The sequence below is a fragment of the Crocodylus porosus genome, unplaced genomic scaffold (genome assembly GCF_001723895.1).
Source record: "Crocodylus porosus isolate Cpor-Errol unplaced genomic scaffold, CroPor_comp1, whole genome shotgun sequence".
Taxonomy (NCBI): Eukaryota; Metazoa; Chordata; order Crocodylia; family Crocodylidae; genus Crocodylus; species Crocodylus porosus.
Window position 1 is genome coordinate 4047728 of NW_017728933.1, and position 17443 is coordinate 4065170.

Consider the following 17443-nt stretch of genomic DNA (forward strand, 5'->3'; position numbering starts at 1 on the left):
AAAAAAAAAAAAAAAAAAAAAAAGTTTTCTGATGCTGGTAGCTTGTGGACCACACACCCCAGGAAGAGTTAATTTGCAGGCCCTGGGCTCCTACCTGGCTGCTTGTCCTCCCCACCTCCTCCATTCTTTCACTACAGCAGCAGCTGGAAGCTCTGGGGGCATTTTTACGTGTTTCCAATGCATTGCCAGATGCTTTTAATTAGAGAGACGAGCTAATTAAAAACGCCTGCGTGTCATGTGCATCAGTGGGGCAGCATGTCTCTGCACTGAGAAAATGGTAGCAGGGTGCTTTGAACTAAAGCACATTGAATGTGTTTTTTATTTCAAAGCGCACTGCGGCCATTTTCTCAGCATGGAGATGCGCTGCGCTGCGCTGCCCTGCGCTGCTGATGCACTTGACATGTGAGGCTGCCAGAGCACGTCAATTTACGTGCTCCAGTAGACTTGATTAATTGAGTCTGCTCCGACATGCTGAATTTCCAGTGCATTGAAGCAGGCTTCCTGCATGTGTGTAAGTGCCCTGGGCTTCCTCTCCCTCCCCTGACTACTACTTCCTTCCCCTAGAGCCCACATGGCGCAGCAGGGAGATACCCACACAGTATGCAACTCAAAATGCCCTTGACTTATGCTTGTGCACCCCATGCAGTGTTTAGCTGCTGCCTACAGGGTGTGTGACCTCTGACTGCTTAAATGTTGGATAGCCCTGCTCTAATAGACCTTCACAGAATATATTTCACCCACTGTAAACTGAGTTTTCATTGTGGCGATAAATGCATCTTGTACTTGAGTTGTCCTAGGACACTTTGAAATTGCATGGTGGTCTTTTGAAATGATCTCAGCTCACTGAAGATAAAACCACACTGAAATATTTGGTGTCAGAAGTGCAGTAGGTGAACAAAGGTGAACAATGGACTTTTAGTACCTCTTTCAAGCATTTCAGGCAGCCAACTGAAAAAATAAAGACAGTTTGAAATTGAGATCTAGTATATAAAAACATTACAGTACTGGTATAAATACACTAAGAAACATCTTTTTTCTTTTATAGAAGCAGTTTGTCAGTAGAGCCCCTGCTCTGGATCTAGTTTTATTAGTATATAAGAAATGTTATAGTGTATTCCTTTCCCCATACAGGATTAGTTCCACTGATGTAAATAAAGCTTCATCCCTGCTGAGAGTTTTACTTTTAAGTTGACTAGTACAGTTAAAACAGTGTTTTTGGCATGTGTCCAAACCCTAAGAGAAAACTGACCATTCCCTCAAAGAGAAAAGTAAAAGTGAAGATTAGAAAAGCCTGGGGAGGAGGCAGGTTTCCACATGTATGGAAAAGGGACTTAAGAATATTTGAAACAGAGGATTTCTATAAACTGGGAGTGGCAAGGGAGGATTCAGGAAAGCAAACAAAACACTTAACCATTCGGTTAAATTGCTACTTGGTCAGCACTTCCAGGTTCAAGGTAATTACCTTTCTCCTGACAGCAAAGAGTATAAATATATGTAAAGAATAAATAGTAGTTTCATAGTTTCTAGAATCAGAAGGGACCTGAGCAGATCATCTAGTCCAACCCCCTGCCATGGCAGAAAAGAATACTGGGGTCAAACGACCCCAGCAAGATGTTCATCTAACCTCCTTTTTTTGTTTTTGTTTTTATAAAAAGAAAAAAATTTAGATGGAAGCATGGGAGCCAGGTAAGGTAGAACCTAGCGCTTTATTGAGACCTTCAAGTTCATGGAGCACCCCCCACAGACATACGTAATAACCCTCTGGCCCAAGGCACTTGGCGCCGGGGGTGGGGCTGGCATTGTGGCAGGGGGAGGGCTGAGCGTGTAAACAAGCAAGATGTTCATCTAACCTCCTTTTTTTGTTTTTGTTTTTATAAAAAGAAACCACCCAAGATGGAAGTATGGGAGCCAGGTAAGGTAGAACCTAGCGCTTTATTGAGACCTTCAAGTTCATGGAGCACCCCCCGCAGACATACGTAATAACCCTCTGGCCCAAGGCACTTGGCGCCGGGGGTGGGGCTGGCATTGTGGCAGGGGGAGGGCTGAGCGTGTAAACAAGCCGGCTTCTCTGTACTACACCAGCCACGGATTCGACATCAGCCTGCCCAGCTTGGCACACCAGCCCCCTCGGTCCTGCCCTAAACCCTCCCCTCAAGTGTAACATCAGCCAGACCCCCTGAATAGGAGCCATCCCAGGCTTTTCTGTAGGACACCTGGGGCCACTAGCAGGGAATTCTGGGGGAAAAAAAACCATGGCAAGACACCCCAAAAGGGCCAAAGTCTATATAGATAAGGTTTAAAAAAGCTGCCATCTGGGCCAGGGGCTTCTCTGTACTCACACCCCCTGCCCAGAACACAATAAATAAGCCGTTAGAAAAAACGCTTCAAGTATGAAGGGTTTGAATCCCACCTCCCCCCCCCCCAAGTCCCCGTCCAAAGCCAGGGGGCGTTCTGAACGCAAAGCCGGCTTCTCTGTAGCCACACCGGTGCTTCAGAGCCACCCCCACCACCTGGCTGGGCTGAGAAACCTGGTTTGAGTTGAAAATAAAAAGCCATCTGGGAAAGAGGAGGGAGTTTTTTTGTGCAGTGTGGAATAGATTCGGCTTGTGTAGAAAGGAGGGGGAATGAGAGAGTGCACCGCGGCTTGAGATTGCTCCCGGGACTTTTGTCTTATTACGTACGTCCTCCGAGAATTCAAATTAAATCAGACATGGGGGGTGGGGAATATAATAGAAGAGGCTAGAAGGCAAGATTAAAACCAGGGCTTTGCTTGAGACAGGGAGGACGTATTAAAAATAAAAGGACTGGATTTGTTAATGATGGCAAGCTGCTGGGGGTGAGAATGGTGGCTGTGGGTGTTGGATGGGGAGGGGTATGGAGCCTGGCTAAGCACAGAGCCCATGGGGAAGCAATGAGGATAGGGCCTAGCTGGCCAATGGTCCCCCACGGAGTGATGGCAACAGGTGGTGGCTACAGCAGAGCCCACAGGGAGCAGCTGAGTTAGCCATGGAGGAGGTAGGTGGGGAAAGGAGATAGAAAGAGGGATAGAATTAGGGAGCTCTTCCCCCCCAGAGCCTGCAAGCTTCTCTGTAGCCGACGCTAGCAAGGGTGAGGGGGAAAAGCCTAACAACATGTCAGTACTTAAGCTTTTTGGGAACTTCCCAGGGAAAGCTGTCCCTACCAAAGTGGCCATAGGCTGCCGTCCTCTGATATATGGGCTTCTTCAGATCCAGCTCCCTGGAATATACAAGTCATAAGAACATAAGAATTGCCATAGACTGGCTCAGACCCTCAGACAGGGCCAGTTTGCCCTGTCTCCTGTGTCACGCAGGATCAGGGAGCCAAAGCTGGAAGGGAGGGGCACTGGGGATTTCCCCCCTGTTCATCTCCCCCTTCTATCCTCCAGGACTGAAGGTTTGGGAAGTTCTGATCCAGAGGCCGTGCCCCTCACTCCTATGCTCCAGAGCACCCAATGCCACTCAACTCTAGGGGTCCTGTCCTGTCCTTCTGGCTGAAGTCGCAGCTCCCCCCTAGCTCTGGACAAATCCCACCCCTAAATTCCCCACAGCAGACACAACTGCCTTGTGCTCGCTTCAGACTGCAGGTGTCATACTGTGAGCACCTTGTCTGGGGGAGACAGGAGCAAATCAACTGCCCTGGCTTCCTCTTTGCCAGCTCAGGGTTTGGAAACCCTCATCCTGGCCCTACTCAAGCCTCTCTTCTATGCTGAGCAGGCCTGGCTGTCCATCCATCCACCCCATCCATCTCCACACGTTCTCGCTCTCCTGTAGACTCTATCCACCTACCTACCCCACACCACCTACCCACTCATATCTATCTACCAATCCAACCATTCACCCCACACTTCTATCTATTCATCTATCTAGCTATCCACCCCACTCATTAGCCTCACCTCATCTGGAAGCCCCTCCATACCACTCAACATCCCTGTTGCCCTTTTCTCCATTTTTAGTTCTTCCATCTCCTTTTGGAGGTGTGGGGACCACACCTAGGTGCAGTATTCAAGGTGTGGCTGTCCCAGGGATTTATAAAGGGGCATCAGAATACTGTCTTGTTCACAGTTCCCTTCACCATCCCTAGCCACGTTGTTTGCCTTTGGCAGCTGCTAAGTTAGTGTTTGTGACCAACTGATTCAGAGAGCTCTCAGCTAGATGCTAACAGTCCAACCTAGCACAGGGCTTGCCTGGGTTTTTTCTGCCTAGGCGCAGCACATGACACTGGTCTAGCATTGACCTACATCTACCATGGAGATGCCCGTTGACTCCATCATGTCAGCTCCTGCTGTAGTTCCTCAGTCTCTACCCCTCGGAGTCACTGTGTACCCTGGCCTTAGAAGCAGGCACTGCCCATGAGCTAGCATCAAAGCAAAGGACAAGAGCACAGAGAAGGCAGAGCTGTCTCAGAAGCATCCGCTGGGTGAAGCCCCCCAATACTTACCCCCCTCCCCTCGGCTGGGGGCCCCGGGCTTCTGGGCACAGATGGAGCTGCTCTATCTTCTATCGTGCATCCAACACTGGTTAACACAGATGGTGGCAGCCGAGGCCCTGACCTACCCCGCTGGGTGAGTCTAAAGGCAATCTCTGCACGAAGGCATCAGCCCCACTCAGCCCATTGGGACATGAGGGAAGCTCTAGGTGTTGGCCCTCACCCCCTTATAATTCTCCCCTGCCTCATTAACACTTCCCTGGGCACCATTACCTGACGATGACGCCAGGGCGGAGGTCAAAGTTCTTCTTGACAATGTCCAGCAGCTCCCGTTCTGTCTTCTGGGATGTGCCATAGTGGAAGATAGAGATGGAGAGCGGGTGGGAGACGCCAATGGCATATGAGACCTGCAGGGGGGGTGGGCACAGTAGTGTTGGCATGGGACCCTGGCATCTGAGGGAGGTCACACACCCATCTCCCTGCAGGTATATGGTCCGGAAGGCCTTGGTTCTTTTCCCAGCTGAGGAAAAGGCACCTTAAGGCAGGGAGCCAGGATACCTGGGTTTGCTCTTTCTTAGTAGGTAGGACCAAGGGACAGAACCAGGACTCCTGGGTTCCCATTTCCTAGAGGTGGGGGGGGGGAGGGGGCAGGATTCCCCCCCTCCTTTCTCCATGCTCTGGGGGTCAGCTGAGGTCACCTTGGGGGAGGATACCACCCCGTCCACTGGCACAGTGCCTCCTCTAACAGCTCCAAATGAGGCTGTGAGCTCCCTATTCAGTCATGCTTATGCCTCAGCTGTTTTCGGGGGTCTCCAGCATCCTTTCTCCCCTTACCCAGGTCCCCAGCATCCCCCCTGCCCCATACCTGGACCAGCACCCTCCGGCACAGCCCAGCCTTGATGAGAGACTTGGCCACCCAGCGGGCAGCATAGGCCGCTGACCGGTCCACCTTGGTGTAGTCCTTGCCTGAAAAGGCACCCCCACCGTGAGCCCCCCAGCCGCCGTAAGTGTCCACAATGATCTTGCGGCCTGTCAGCCCTGCATCACCCTGGAAGAAAAGATGAATCAGTCCATGGCTGCTCCAAGGGTCAGCAGGCCACAAAGGGGGACACCCAGAAGCCTCACGCATATGGAGGAAACTGAAATGGCTTTTATGCTAATTTGCCGGGGGGGGGGGGTGGGGGGTGCATCAGTGTTGAGAGGCAGGAATGCAAAGACCCCAGGGGGGCTCCCTGGACAACCACACCCAGGTGGTCTTTATCACTTACTTCCCAGGTACCCCTGGGGCATACCAGGGGGTAGGGGCTGACAGCAAAGGCAGCTATGGGCTAGGCAACAAAGGAGTCTGGGCAATGTAAAGGTGGGAAGATCCAGGGCCTGACCTGGGGCCCCCCAATGACAAAGCGCCCACTGGGCTGCAGGTGGTAGATGGTGTCATCATCCAGGTAGCGGGCAGGCACCACGGCCTTGATGACCTTCTCCTTGAGGGCATCACGCATCTCATCCAGGCTCACATCCTCGTCATGCTGCACCGAGATGACAATTGTGTGCACACGGATGGGCAGCACAGCTCCACGGTCCTGCATGTACTGCACTGTCACCTGTGGAGAGGCCATGCTGTCAGGGGGGTATGGTTGGGGCAGTAGAACTGAGGCCCACCTGGAAAAGACCCCTAGCCGATGACCAGAAGTATGTGGCTGGAACATGGGAGCAGTGCTCAGACGGCAGTGGCAACTGAGGCCCACCTAAAGGCGCCTCTAGGCTAGGGCATGGGAACACTTGGATTGCTAGGGAAACGGAAGCCCACTAGGAGACCTCAGGGGGACAGGACTGGGACATTGCAGGGCGGACGTGATGCAGGGCAGGAATTGAGGGGGCGGAGGACCACAGATGCCTAGAGTCCCACCTGGGAGCAAACCCCAAGCTGTCAAGGGGACAGTGTGAAGGAAGTGGGAATGGGAGGGAGGCCGAGACAGGACTTCTGAGGTCTCATTTTCTAGGGGGCACAAGGGCACTCAAACTGCTGGGGAAACTGAGGCCCACCTGGAAGAAGACCCCAGGCTGTCAGATGGGGACACAGGGGGCTGGAACACTCCCCCCTCCCCAAGCATATCCCATAGTCCTCTGCACTCAGTCTGCCCTCTCACCTGGGTCTTGGAGTCAGGCCGTAGCCAAGGCAAGGTGCCATTACGCCGCAGCTCAGCCAACTTTGCATTCAGCTTGTGGGCCAACACAATGGTAAGTGGCATGCACTCCTCTGTCTCGTCTGTAGCGTAGCCAAACATGAGGCCCTGCACAAGTGGGTGGAGCAGCAGGGTCAAGACTTCCCCTGCTGGCAGCCCCAGGCACAATGCATCCCCACTCATCCCGAAAGCTATGGCTCACCTGGTCCCCAGCCCCAATATCCTCCTCACTGCGATCCAGGTGGACACCCTGGGCGATGTCTGGCGACTGCTGCTCCAGAGCCACCAGCACATTGCAAGTCTTGTAGTCAAAACCTAGGGGCCAAGTGGGGTGGGGTCACTGGGCTGACTCCACAGGGCAGAAGAGGGTGGGTGGGGACCTCAGGCCAGTTAGAGGGACAGGGCTGGGACATGGGCCACCAGGTATCCAGGCCATTAGAGAGACGGGCACTCAGATAGCCGGGGAAACTGAGGCCTACCTGGGAGAAGACCACAGACCATCTGGGGGATGGAAGTAGGACATGGGAGGGGGGCCTCAGTCAGTTGGGAAAATTGAGGGCCACCGAGGAGGCCCCCTGGCTCTCAGGGCAACAAGGCTGGGACACAAGGGCTGGGGGGGTGGGGCTCAGGCAGCCAGGGAAACAGGTCCACTTGGGAGGAGATGGCAAGCTGTCAGGGGGATGGGACTGGGATACAGAGGCACTCTGATTGCCAGGGAAACTGAGGCACACTAGAAGGAGATGCCAGGTTCTCAGGAACATGGGGCTGAGATTTGGTGGGGTAGGAGGGCTCAGACAATTGGGGAAACTGAAGCCCGCCTAGACAGACGCACCCTTGGAGGAATCATCATAGCCAACATGCTTGATGGTATCACGAACCACCTTCTGGTAATCCACCGCTGCCCGCGACGTGATCTCACCTGCCAGCAGGATCATACCTGTCTTGGCCACTGTTTCTGAAGGGGAAGGAGAGGCAAGGATCAGCCTGGCACTGTCAAAGGCGGGGGGGGGGGCAGCGGCACATGGTGTGTGTCCTTCAACGCTACCACCACCCCGACCTTCAGCCCAGGAACTTACCACATGCTACTTTTGCATCCGGGTCCTGCTTGAGGTGGGCATCCAGCACTGCATCACTGATCTGGTCACAGATTTTATCTGAGGAAAAGCCCAGCAGCAGCCTGTTAGTATCCAAGCCTCAGCACTGCCTGGGAGTCAGCCAATTGCCACCCACCCCCCCGGACAGCTGTGGCCTTACACACCTCCCCCTCAAGCTCTAAGGTTATTACTGTGGAATTCACAACATCAAGGCACTGGCTTGGGTTAGATCTTACATTTTACCCACAATAACCCACACCCCAATGCTTCTTTATTCCCCCCACTGTCCCCCTGGCTGCTCCCTGAGACAAGCCATGATCACAGTGTCAGTGCCAACTGGGTGGGACACGTGTAGCCTGGATGAGAAGCCGCTGGCCAGCTCCCCCTCCCCAGCTTTGCAAGGCAGATTCCAGCACTGGAACATTCTCATGTGGCTGGAGATAGCCAGGCTGAACCTGCCCAACTAGTTTCAGCTGGTCCGTGCGCAGCTGGATACAGCATAGAGCTGCCTCAGTCCAGAAACTCCCAAAGCCTGGCTCTATAGGAAGCACCAGGCTCCTGGGCATGGTGATCAGATGGACACTGCTTCTTCTGAGTCCACTGTAGCCACCCCACACCCTTCTGGGATCAGCAGAGGTGGATCTAGTGTGTGTTCAAACCATGGGGTCAATGGATTCTCCCCCCCACCAATCCCCCGACTGGATTGTCAATTTCCTCTGGTTGGCCTGCCCATGACCGGAAGAGCTATTAGAAGTAAAGAAGGGATCAGTTCCCCACAGCTGCAGGCTGAAGAGGCAAGAGGGGAGGGAGGTTTAAACGTCAAGCGGAAGAGAAGGGAATCACAATAGAGACAGGGCTGCCCAAACATGGAGCCACGGTCTGGGAGGGACTGTCTGACGTAAGGGGACTGAAGTCCTGCCAGAGGCGATAGCAAGATAATCCCAGCATGTAATGGAAACGGAGGGAGTGGTGTCAAAGAGCCCATTGAGAAGGGCTAATCCACGAGGCTGCAAGCAGGGGAAGGGAGGAAGGCAGAGAGCTGAGGTGCTCATAGGCAGGACCAGGGTGGGGATGGCTGCACTGGCAGAGTGCAGGGGCTCTCCTCAGTCCCCCAGCCAGCCTGGTTTGGGAAATGCTTCACAATGGCTGTCTTTATGCGGGGAAGATGCAACTGTGACTGGATGGACAGCTCTAACCACTGCTCTCCACTATGTCCCCAGACTCAGAGCTGTAAAGAAGCATGTGGAGGGGGGGAATGATAGGGGTCCTAGCCCAACAGGGCTGTTCTCCAGGCTAAGCGGCACGGGCACTCGTTGCATCACGTGCGCCTGGGGTGATTCATGCCTCTCCCGGAGCTGCACGCTACCATGGCGTCATCGCCTTCGGGGCCCCAGTGATCCCTCTGCCCTGCATGGCCCTGGTCTCTGATCCCTACCCCACTGTCCTCTGATCCTGGCTTATGGGGGCTTCCTGACCCCTTCCTCCCCAAATCCTGCTCCTGCCATAGCTATTGCTCTACAGGCCTGGCCCCAGAGGTGGACCCGACCCCCACCCATGCCTTTTGCAGTGGTATCTGCCCCCACCCATACCAGATCCTGCTCCTGGGGCAGGCCCTGGTCCCAGAGGGGCCCCAACACCCCCTCAATACTGGCTTTTGGGGCAGCCCTCGCCCACCTCAACCCTCCCCCTAGGGTGACACCTGCAACCCCATGGCTGCTTCGGGGGACTGCCCACTGTTGGGCACCCAGCTACACTACTGCCATTGCTTCCGTGCACAGCCCCTCCTCCCTGCAGGCGGGGCCGCCGCCCCCTCCAGTGCACAGCCCCTGCCCCCGCCGGGCTCCCCCGCCCCGGCCCGGGAACCACGTGCGCAGCGGCGGCCGCAATGCGGCGAGAGCCCACCCCGCGCCCGGCGACGGCGGCGCATGCGCTAAGCGGCACCCCTCTCCCCACCCGTCTACGTCACCGGGGAGCCCGCGCACAAGCTAAGGCGCATGCGCAGCGGGACGTCGGCGTTTCCCGCCGCCCAGCCCCGGGTCGCGCCCCCCCCCCTCCAGCTCCGCTCCCTCCGCGGCTGACCTGGGTGCCCTTCCCCCACGGACTCGGAGGTGAAAAGGAAGCTGCCCTCCTCGATGAAGGCCTCATGGAAGCCGTTAAGCTGCCCGTTCATGGCGGCACCGAGAGCAGCAGGCAACGAGATCCCAACACGCAGCAGTAGTCTCGGCTAAGTGAGAGCAGCACCCGCCGAGCCACCGCTATTTATATCCTCCCGGGCCCCGCCCATCGCCGGCCACCGGCCCCGCCCTCCCCAATGCACCAATCCGTGGGCGGGGGCGCTTGGAACGAACCATTTTGTTGAGTGGAGAGATGGGGGGGTATCTAGGAGATCCCCTCCGTGTCCACACCGTCTAGTTGATGATGGCACGTCACTTACTAAACGGGGAGGCAGTGGCTGCCTCCGCACAGGGATTCAAGGAAGAGTAGAGGGGGAAAGCCTGAGCCGCCCCCTCCTCGTATCTGCCGAGTGGACTAATCCCAGACACTGGAAGTGGGGGTAGGCTGGCGGGAGTGGTCCTGCGCCTGCGCACTGCGGGCTCTTCCCTTTCTTGCGTCCCACTGTCACTCCCGCTCTCCGGATAGAGCGGGGCTGCTTTTGCGCAGGCGCAGTTTCCTTACAGCTGTGAGGTGAGGAGAGTCCTAGGGCGGCTTGGCAGCCATCTTGGTTTAGGTACTAGTCTTTTTATTGTCCACTGTGCAGAGGAGACCTACAGCCGGCGAGCCCCTGGTTATTTGCCTTCCCCTCACAGGGCTGGAGCACACCCTCCTCCCGCTTCCGGCAATAAATACGGTACCATGTCACTCCTTGCCCAGCCTTTGGAGCCGTTCTCTGAGTGGGTCATGCTAATGGTGTGCCTGGCTGCCATCTTGAACATAGCAGAGGCACAGAGGCCAGTGGCTGAGTGCGGGTGTGGGCTAGACTATGTCCAGCCACAAAGAGATACAGAAGACAAACTATCAACCATGGAGATGCTCTCTGATGAGGACTGCCAAGCCATCTGGAACCAGATCTTCCACAAGGACCTCCGCAAGGACCACGGGGACTTGAGCTGGTTGATAGTGCTCTGAGTGCTCCCAGTGAGGGTGTGGAGGTACAGGGAAGGACAAGAGATTTGACTCAATTGCCCCAGGGAAACCTGCCAGGAAGAAACAAATCATTGATCACCTCCTGTGGCACTGCCCGTATGCCACGGGTGTGTGGGAAAAGGTAAGCCAGGTCCCTGAAGGAGTGACAAGAGTCAGGTTGATGACAAGGGAGGCAGCGCTGTACGGACACTTGACTGAGCAAAAGGGGTGCCAGACAACACACTTCAACCAATTTGTGTCCTGCGTCAGAAGTGCTCTGTGGCAATGCAGGAGTCTTCTGTTATACAGGCACACCGAGCTCAAGGAAACAGACCATGTTAAAATCTTTCTGAGCGAAATCGGTGTGTGAGGGTGGAGAGGACAACTTCATCTGGAAAAGTGACACCTGGCACAGGTTGTTCAAAGGACCCCGGGAGGGGAAGTGGACAGAGAGAATGAAAAGGACAGATGCAACTGGGCCTGGAGACAGCGAGAAGGACTACAACAGGAGCAGCAGCAGCAGCAGAAGTGACAGTAACATCGACAGCGACAAGGACAGTGAATGAACTGAGAATGTAAACCCCAAATTAGGGTTTAGACTAAAGGACTGTGATTTGGGTAGGTGAGGGTGGGTGTGCAGAGGCACAAGGAAGTAGGTGCATTCATTGTAATGGAAAGCGCAGGTTTCTTAATGTAGTTTTAGGATGTGTGATGGAAAGTTTATGATGGAGGTTGTATATATATAATTCTCTATATATGGAAATATCTTTTATAACAAAAAGGCTGAGGAGAGCCTGACGGGTTTGCATGCGCCACAGGCCTTGTCAAGTCGTGTGGGCCTGCTGCCACATGCCAGGCCCCACTACGCCTGGGCATTCTCCATGCTCAAATGGAGCCACCCTGCCAGTGGCTGGCAGCAGGGGTCAATCCTAGCTCCCGGGCCTTTAGGATGGAAGCAGCCATTTGATCACAGCAAGGTGGATTTGGGAAGGCTGGACTAGGATGAGACTGACACTGGAGCTGGAGGCACACAGGAGTCCATCTAGGGACAAAGACTGGGTGCAAGATGGGGCTTTGTGGCCTTGTGGAAGCATGTGGCAAGACCTGTAACATTTATAAGCTCTGCCTCTGATCCCAGGGCTGCCTGTTTAACTCTGCCAATGGCAGCTGCATTTGCAGCCTGCATTTATTTGGCTTTCATCCTCTCGGGCCAGCACCAGAGGCGCCCAGTAAAAGCCGGAGCTGCAAGCCTCTGTGTTTTCCTTTAGTACCTGACCTCTGCTGACTTGCCTCCTCGTCACATGCAGTCAGCACCCCGCTGCCCTTGCCCCTTGTTTATAAATGTCCAGACCAGCCTGACAAATGCGACTGGGCAAAGGTAAGGCTGGGTTTACATCTGCTGGTTCACTGGGATATCTTGTGCCCAGAACAAATGATAAGAGATGTACACAGCCACTTCTGCCCTTGCCCTGAGATAAACACATGGATCGGTATTGCCAGTGGCTGCATTTCAGGTGCAATTAGTGTTTAAAAAGGTCAGATGCTGTGGAAAAAACAAAACAAAAAGCCTGGACAGAGATGGAGTTCAGAGATAGACAATCCAGGGCCTTTTCTTTCCTCCTTTCTTTTATCCTTCCTGTATGTCCCCTTGCCTGCAGGTTCCAATGTCAATTATAATCAAATAGAGCTGTAAATGTTATAATGCCTTTTATTTTTTTTAAATGCCAGGGGAAATATTTAAAAAAGCATGATTTCTCCCATCTTTTGCAGGCTCGGAAACAGAAGCCTGGAACAAACCAAAGGCTGTACAGAGACACCCTGAAGCAAAACTACTCATAGACAATGAGCTGCAACCAAGCCATGGGGTGAGTGATCCTCGACTGTTGCTAACTTGTTTCCAATCAGTGACATTTTGGACTGGTCTGAGGTCACATCTCTGGTTCTTGGCCGGTCTCTTTCCACCAGGTATGTGCTAGCTTGCCGTTTGTTCTTTATGGGGCTTCTTCCAGTGGCAACATGTAGGGGGTACATGGAGGTGCACGCACACGCCCTGAGAGCGCTAGTGTACCCCCTGCAAGTGCTGGCCGGGGAGTGGGATCCTCCCTCCGCCCCCCGTCACTAACTGGTTGCTGGGGGGGGCACATGCCCCCCTAAAGCGGCCCATGGCTGCTTCCCTCTTCTGGAACTGTCTCCTTTCCTTCCTCTTTGTTCCCTCTTGCCTCACTTTCCCTTTTCTGTCCCTTACTTTGTCTTCCTGTTTGCCTCTGTACTGCCTCTTTCTGCTTTTTTTAATTTTCTTTTTTTGCACAGCAGTTACGAAGGATTTGTGGCCTTCTTGAAAGCCGTACCCCCCAGGGATATTGCAATGCCATCCTTGTTCACAATCCTTGGCTTAGCAGCTTTTGCCTTGGGTACGCAAGGCCAGGGATGCATTGGTGCTCTGCTACCAAGTGCCCTTGTTCCCTGCATTTGGGGCACAGTTTGGGGATGTTCTGAGCAGAGGACAAGCCCACAATGTGGTCCCAGGGTGATTGCAGTTCTCCTGGGACCCAAGCAAGCTTCTCAGGCAGGCTTTTTGGTCCATGCCCCAGATCTATCCCACACCTTTTCCATTGTTATATTTCCACAACCAAAATTTTACATCTGCCTCTTACTAGGCCAGATAGGATGACTGTGGACATGTTTTCTCATCTGTTGTAGGCCTGGAACGTGCCCCCAGCCTACACACCCACACACTCCTTTCAGCATCTGAACACTCATGCGCCTCTGAGCCAGTTAGTCTCTAAGGTATCAGCTTGACACAAATCCTGAAGCAGTAGGGCTGGAAGGGTTCTCCATAGGTCATCTATTCTCACTCCACTTAACACAGTGAATCATCTGTTCAGAACCTCCTGTTAGTTGGCATGGATCTAGTAAAAGAAGGGTTCAGGGGGTTGTACAGGGATGAGCCCAGCTCCCTGGGGTGCCCCAAGATACCACCTCCCATGGGGGAGAGAGCACTTAGTGGATGGGAACTGAAAAGCACTAAGAGCAATCCCATCTGGGGATACTGTCTCCATGACCTCCTCCTTCCCAGAATGCTGGACTTGCATTCCTGACCTTTTAAAAAGAGGCTTTGATTGGTGGGGGGAAAATAGTGAGCAAATAACACCCGCCCTGGCCAACCCTGACAGGGGCACTGAAGAAGCACAGTGCTGCAATGATCCGCCATGCTTCTCATTTCCCCCACCCCCCTTATCCACCCAGGGTCTACAGAGATTTAGTTTTCCCTAACAGATCCATCTCCTCCACTGACTTCACCATCCTCCAGCCTCCTGGAGGGATAATGGGAGAAGGCAGCAAGCTGCAGGAGAAGCCAGACAGGCATGAAAATAAACAGGAGCCTGGGCAAAGGAACCATAGAGTCATAGGGAAGTGGAGCTGGAAGGGACCTCCAGAGGTCACAGGGAGAGGTCTCATCCAACTCCCTGCCTGAGGTAGGATCAGCCCTGTCCAAACCATCCCATACAAATCCATCATTTAACCTCTTGATAAAGCTACCGTCAACCCTGACACTACACCAGACATCGCACCTGACCCTGCCACAGGGGAAGTGGTGGGGGGCACAGCTTTTTAATAAATGCTTTAGACATCCTAGGGAGAAAGTGTGCCCCTGCTACAAAGGAAAGCAAGAACTTCCCCCAATCCGTACCAGTCTGAGCAAGGGGAAAACTCCTTCTTGACCCCAATGCAATATCAGTCTGAGCCTGAGCAGGACCCTCTACCTGGGAACCTCTGGGTTTGAGCCCCAGCAGGAGCATTGTCATAGACCGGTTGCCACCCTCAGCCTGGACTGCAGCCAACACCCAGTGCTTCTGAAGAAGGCTTAAAACCCCCCTGACACATGTAGCAGCAAGCGGGGTGGAGAGGCAGAGGTGTGTTAATTCCCTCCCAGCCGCCTGCAACAACCAGGGGAGCCTTGGGAAATCCCCAAAGCAGAACACGGGGATAGATCATTCCCAGCCAGTAGCTGTCCAACCTCTCCTCAAACATCTCCAGTAACAGACAGTGCACACCTTCCATGGGAGCTCTTTCCTTGTCAACTTCTGCACTGCTGATAAAGTCCTCCTAAAGCAAAGGTGTCCTGATCCTGAGACTACTGGAAGCATTGCCTGTGGTGGGGGGCATTGGATTTAAGCAATGGGCTTGACATGCTGTCTCCAAGGCTGGGTCTGCCTGCCCGCTCCCCGCGCCCCCCAGGAGATCTGATGTTGCCTCAGGGAGGGTGGCATTAACCTCTTTGATTGCTCAATCCAGGCCCCTCCCCATGGCACCCAACCCAGGCAAGGCCGTGTCACCAGCCACCTGTGATCATGATCAGTCATTCCCTGGCCCTCAACCCCCACTGCCCTCCCAGTCCCCCCAGCCCTTCCCAGCTCCACTCACCCATCCTGACACAATCTTTGCCCAGGACAAAGTCCTTGGCAATACACACCCAAGGCAACGGCCTCACCCTTCCCCAGCCAGCATTGTTGGGACCCAAGGAGGCATAGGTGGTGCTTTCTGGGCTCTGAGGATGGCTTGTTAAGGCGAGGTGCTAATTAATAAGCTTTCCAGGGGTTTCCATGCCCAGTGGGTGACCTAGTCCCCTAAGGGGATGAGCCTGGGAGCTCATGGCTTGGGGCTCAGCCCCATTTCTATCCCCAAAGGGATATCTGGACCTTAAGATCCTACCCCTATCAGTTACTCTTTCCAAGAGGAATTCTCTGAGCTGGATCCTGCCCCTCACCCCCGAAACCCCCCGTCAGTCCCATGGGCCGGGCCTGGGCTGTGGGGTTGCCAGCACCCCCATTCGCATGAAGATCCAAGGTGGTGGGGGCCTGTTGTGTGTCCTAGCTCTCTGCCAGCTGTCTTGGGCTGAGTCTGTGGCAGAGGGTGGAGGTAGATCAGGCCTGCTCCCTCCGAGGATGGGCCCTGCCTCACAGGGATTGGAGTAGGAGCTGGGGGGAGCTATTCACGGCCCCTTCACCAGCCCCATGGCACCTTCCCTTAGTGTCCTGCTGCTACCCCGCTTGCTGGGCCTGACAGAGGTGACTGAGGCCACATGGGGGGAGCTGCGGGATAGGTGCTCAGTGAATGTCCCTCCCCTGGGTGCTAGGAAGAGGCCAGCTGTGCTCCATGCCCCCCGCCATCTGAACCCTACAGCTGCATGATGCAACCAAGCCATGATCTTGCCTGTTGCCGGTGCCTGGCTGGCTCTGGCCAGCACAGCAGTTCGGGGCACCCGCACACCCATGCCCCAGGGCCTGAGAGGTCAGTATAGCCTGGCAGTTCTCTGCCACCAGGCTGATGCAAGATCTAGAGGCTCTTTGCTCAGGCCAGGTGTGGGAGTGTCTCCAGCCTCTCTGTGTTATCAGAACCCAGGTATGTGCAGCAAGATCCGGACACACAGACTGTCCCAGGGTGGGGGGAGCTAAGGGGAAGTAGAGCTCACAGTTTTCTACCCCCCACACACACTTTATGCCACCCAGTCAGCCCTGATTCCCACACTGATGCTGTTTTTGCCCTTCCTGCTTCAATTTCTCCTTTGCCACTGCTCCTCCTCCCAGAAGTCACCCCGCTCAGTGAACCCAGCAGTGCTTTGCATCATGGGAAACCATCTACGTGGTCCAGCTGTTCTCCCTCCACACCTTTCACAGGAGGTATCACCCATGCCACTAAATCCACCAGCTCCAGGTTTTCCGGAAGGGTTAATGGGCGAGGATATAACCCACCCCACCCATCCCTGCACCATGATTAAGGAAGCCTCCAGTGGGAACCAGTCCTTCTGCTTTGTCTGCCTCACATGTGAGCAAGTGGTCAGTTGTGGGAAGACGTGGAGGGGGAGTGGGGGAAGATGCCAGGCTAATTCCCAGCTTCAGGCTCCCTTCTCCCCCCACCCAAACCCCAGGCCATGGGTGTCAGGTCTGGGCCAGGCTTCCTGGAAGATGCGATCACTCTGATAGTGGCTGCTTCTAATTGCAGGATTCGTGTGTGCAGCCTAAACAAAAGCCGCGCTGACTTGACCCAGCTGCGACCTCACCCACCTCCCAGGTGAGTTAAGCACCAGGAGGTAGCTCCCACATGCATCTGGCTGGAATGGGGGAAACAGATTGGCCCCCAAAAGGCAGGCAGAGAGGGGAGCAGGTGCAGATGTTGCAGGGCAGCTGCTGTGGGGGCCCAGCATTTGGGGGTCAGCAAGGGAGCCACCTTCCCTGTCTCTCCCACTCTCACTCCACTCCCAGTGCCATGGGGCCCAAATCCCCTTCCAATCATGGCAACAAAACATTCAGAGATCCTGGCAGGGGGCAAAGGGCAAAGCGTATTCATCTCCCCAACCCCAGGAGTGAACCAGCACCAGGTCCACTGAGCAACCTGCAGGCTTGCGCAGAGCCCTGCCAAGCCCAGGTGGTTAATACTGACCATAGAATCACAGGGTAGTGGGGCTGGATGACACCTTCAGAGGTCACGGCTAGTCCAACCAACCCCCTCCAGCTTTGGTCCCAGAGGGAGCATTGGCACATCCTGGTTGCCATCCCCAGCCTGGGCTGCAGCCAACACCCAGTGCCTCTGAGGGAC

The 17443-nt window shown here is 54.7% G+C and overlaps 2 protein-coding genes across 6 annotated transcripts in view; one reads left to right on the plus strand and one right to left on the minus strand.

Moving 5' to 3' along the window:
- The window catches only part of MAT2A (methionine adenosyltransferase 2A), a 13962-nt gene extending 4005 nt beyond the window's left edge, over positions 1–9957 (minus strand). The window contains exons 1-9 of one of the 2 annotated variants that reach the window (XM_019546013.1): positions 9803–9957; positions 7706–7783; positions 7462–7584; positions 6832–6944; positions 6594–6737; positions 5829–6047; positions 5312–5494; positions 4720–4853; positions 1914–3237 (exon numbers count right to left, since the gene is read on the minus strand). In XM_019546013.1, coding sequence (XP_019401558.1) covers positions 3135–3237; positions 4720–4853; positions 5312–5494; positions 5829–6047; positions 6594–6737; positions 6832–6944; positions 7462–7584; positions 7706–7783; positions 9803–9893 — 1188 coding nt within the window. In that variant the 5' untranslated portion in view covers positions 9894–9957 and the 3' untranslated portion in view covers positions 1914–3134. Of the gene's footprint in view, positions 1–1913; positions 3238–4719; positions 4854–5311; positions 5495–5828; positions 6048–6593; positions 6738–6831; positions 6945–7461; positions 7585–7705; positions 7784–9802 lie in introns of those variants that run through there. The other variant, XM_019546014.1, reaches the window with a different exon arrangement.
- A 350-nt stretch (positions 9958–10307) lies between these two features.
- The window catches only part of POLM (DNA polymerase mu), a 16372-nt gene continuing 9236 nt past the window's right edge, over positions 10308–17443 (plus strand). Inside the window, exons 1-3 of one of the 4 annotated variants that reach the window (XM_019546008.1) lie at positions 10308–10408; positions 12617–12711; positions 16850–16918. In XM_019546008.1, coding sequence (XP_019401553.1) covers positions 12689–12711; positions 16850–16918 — 92 coding nt within the window. In that variant the 5' untranslated portion in view covers positions 10308–10408; positions 12617–12688. Of the gene's footprint in view, positions 10409–10734; positions 10989–11235; positions 11465–12616; positions 12712–16325; positions 16673–16849; positions 16919–17443 lie in introns of those variants that run through there. The other 3 variants (XM_019546009.1, XM_019546007.1, XM_019546010.1) reach the window with 3 other exon arrangements.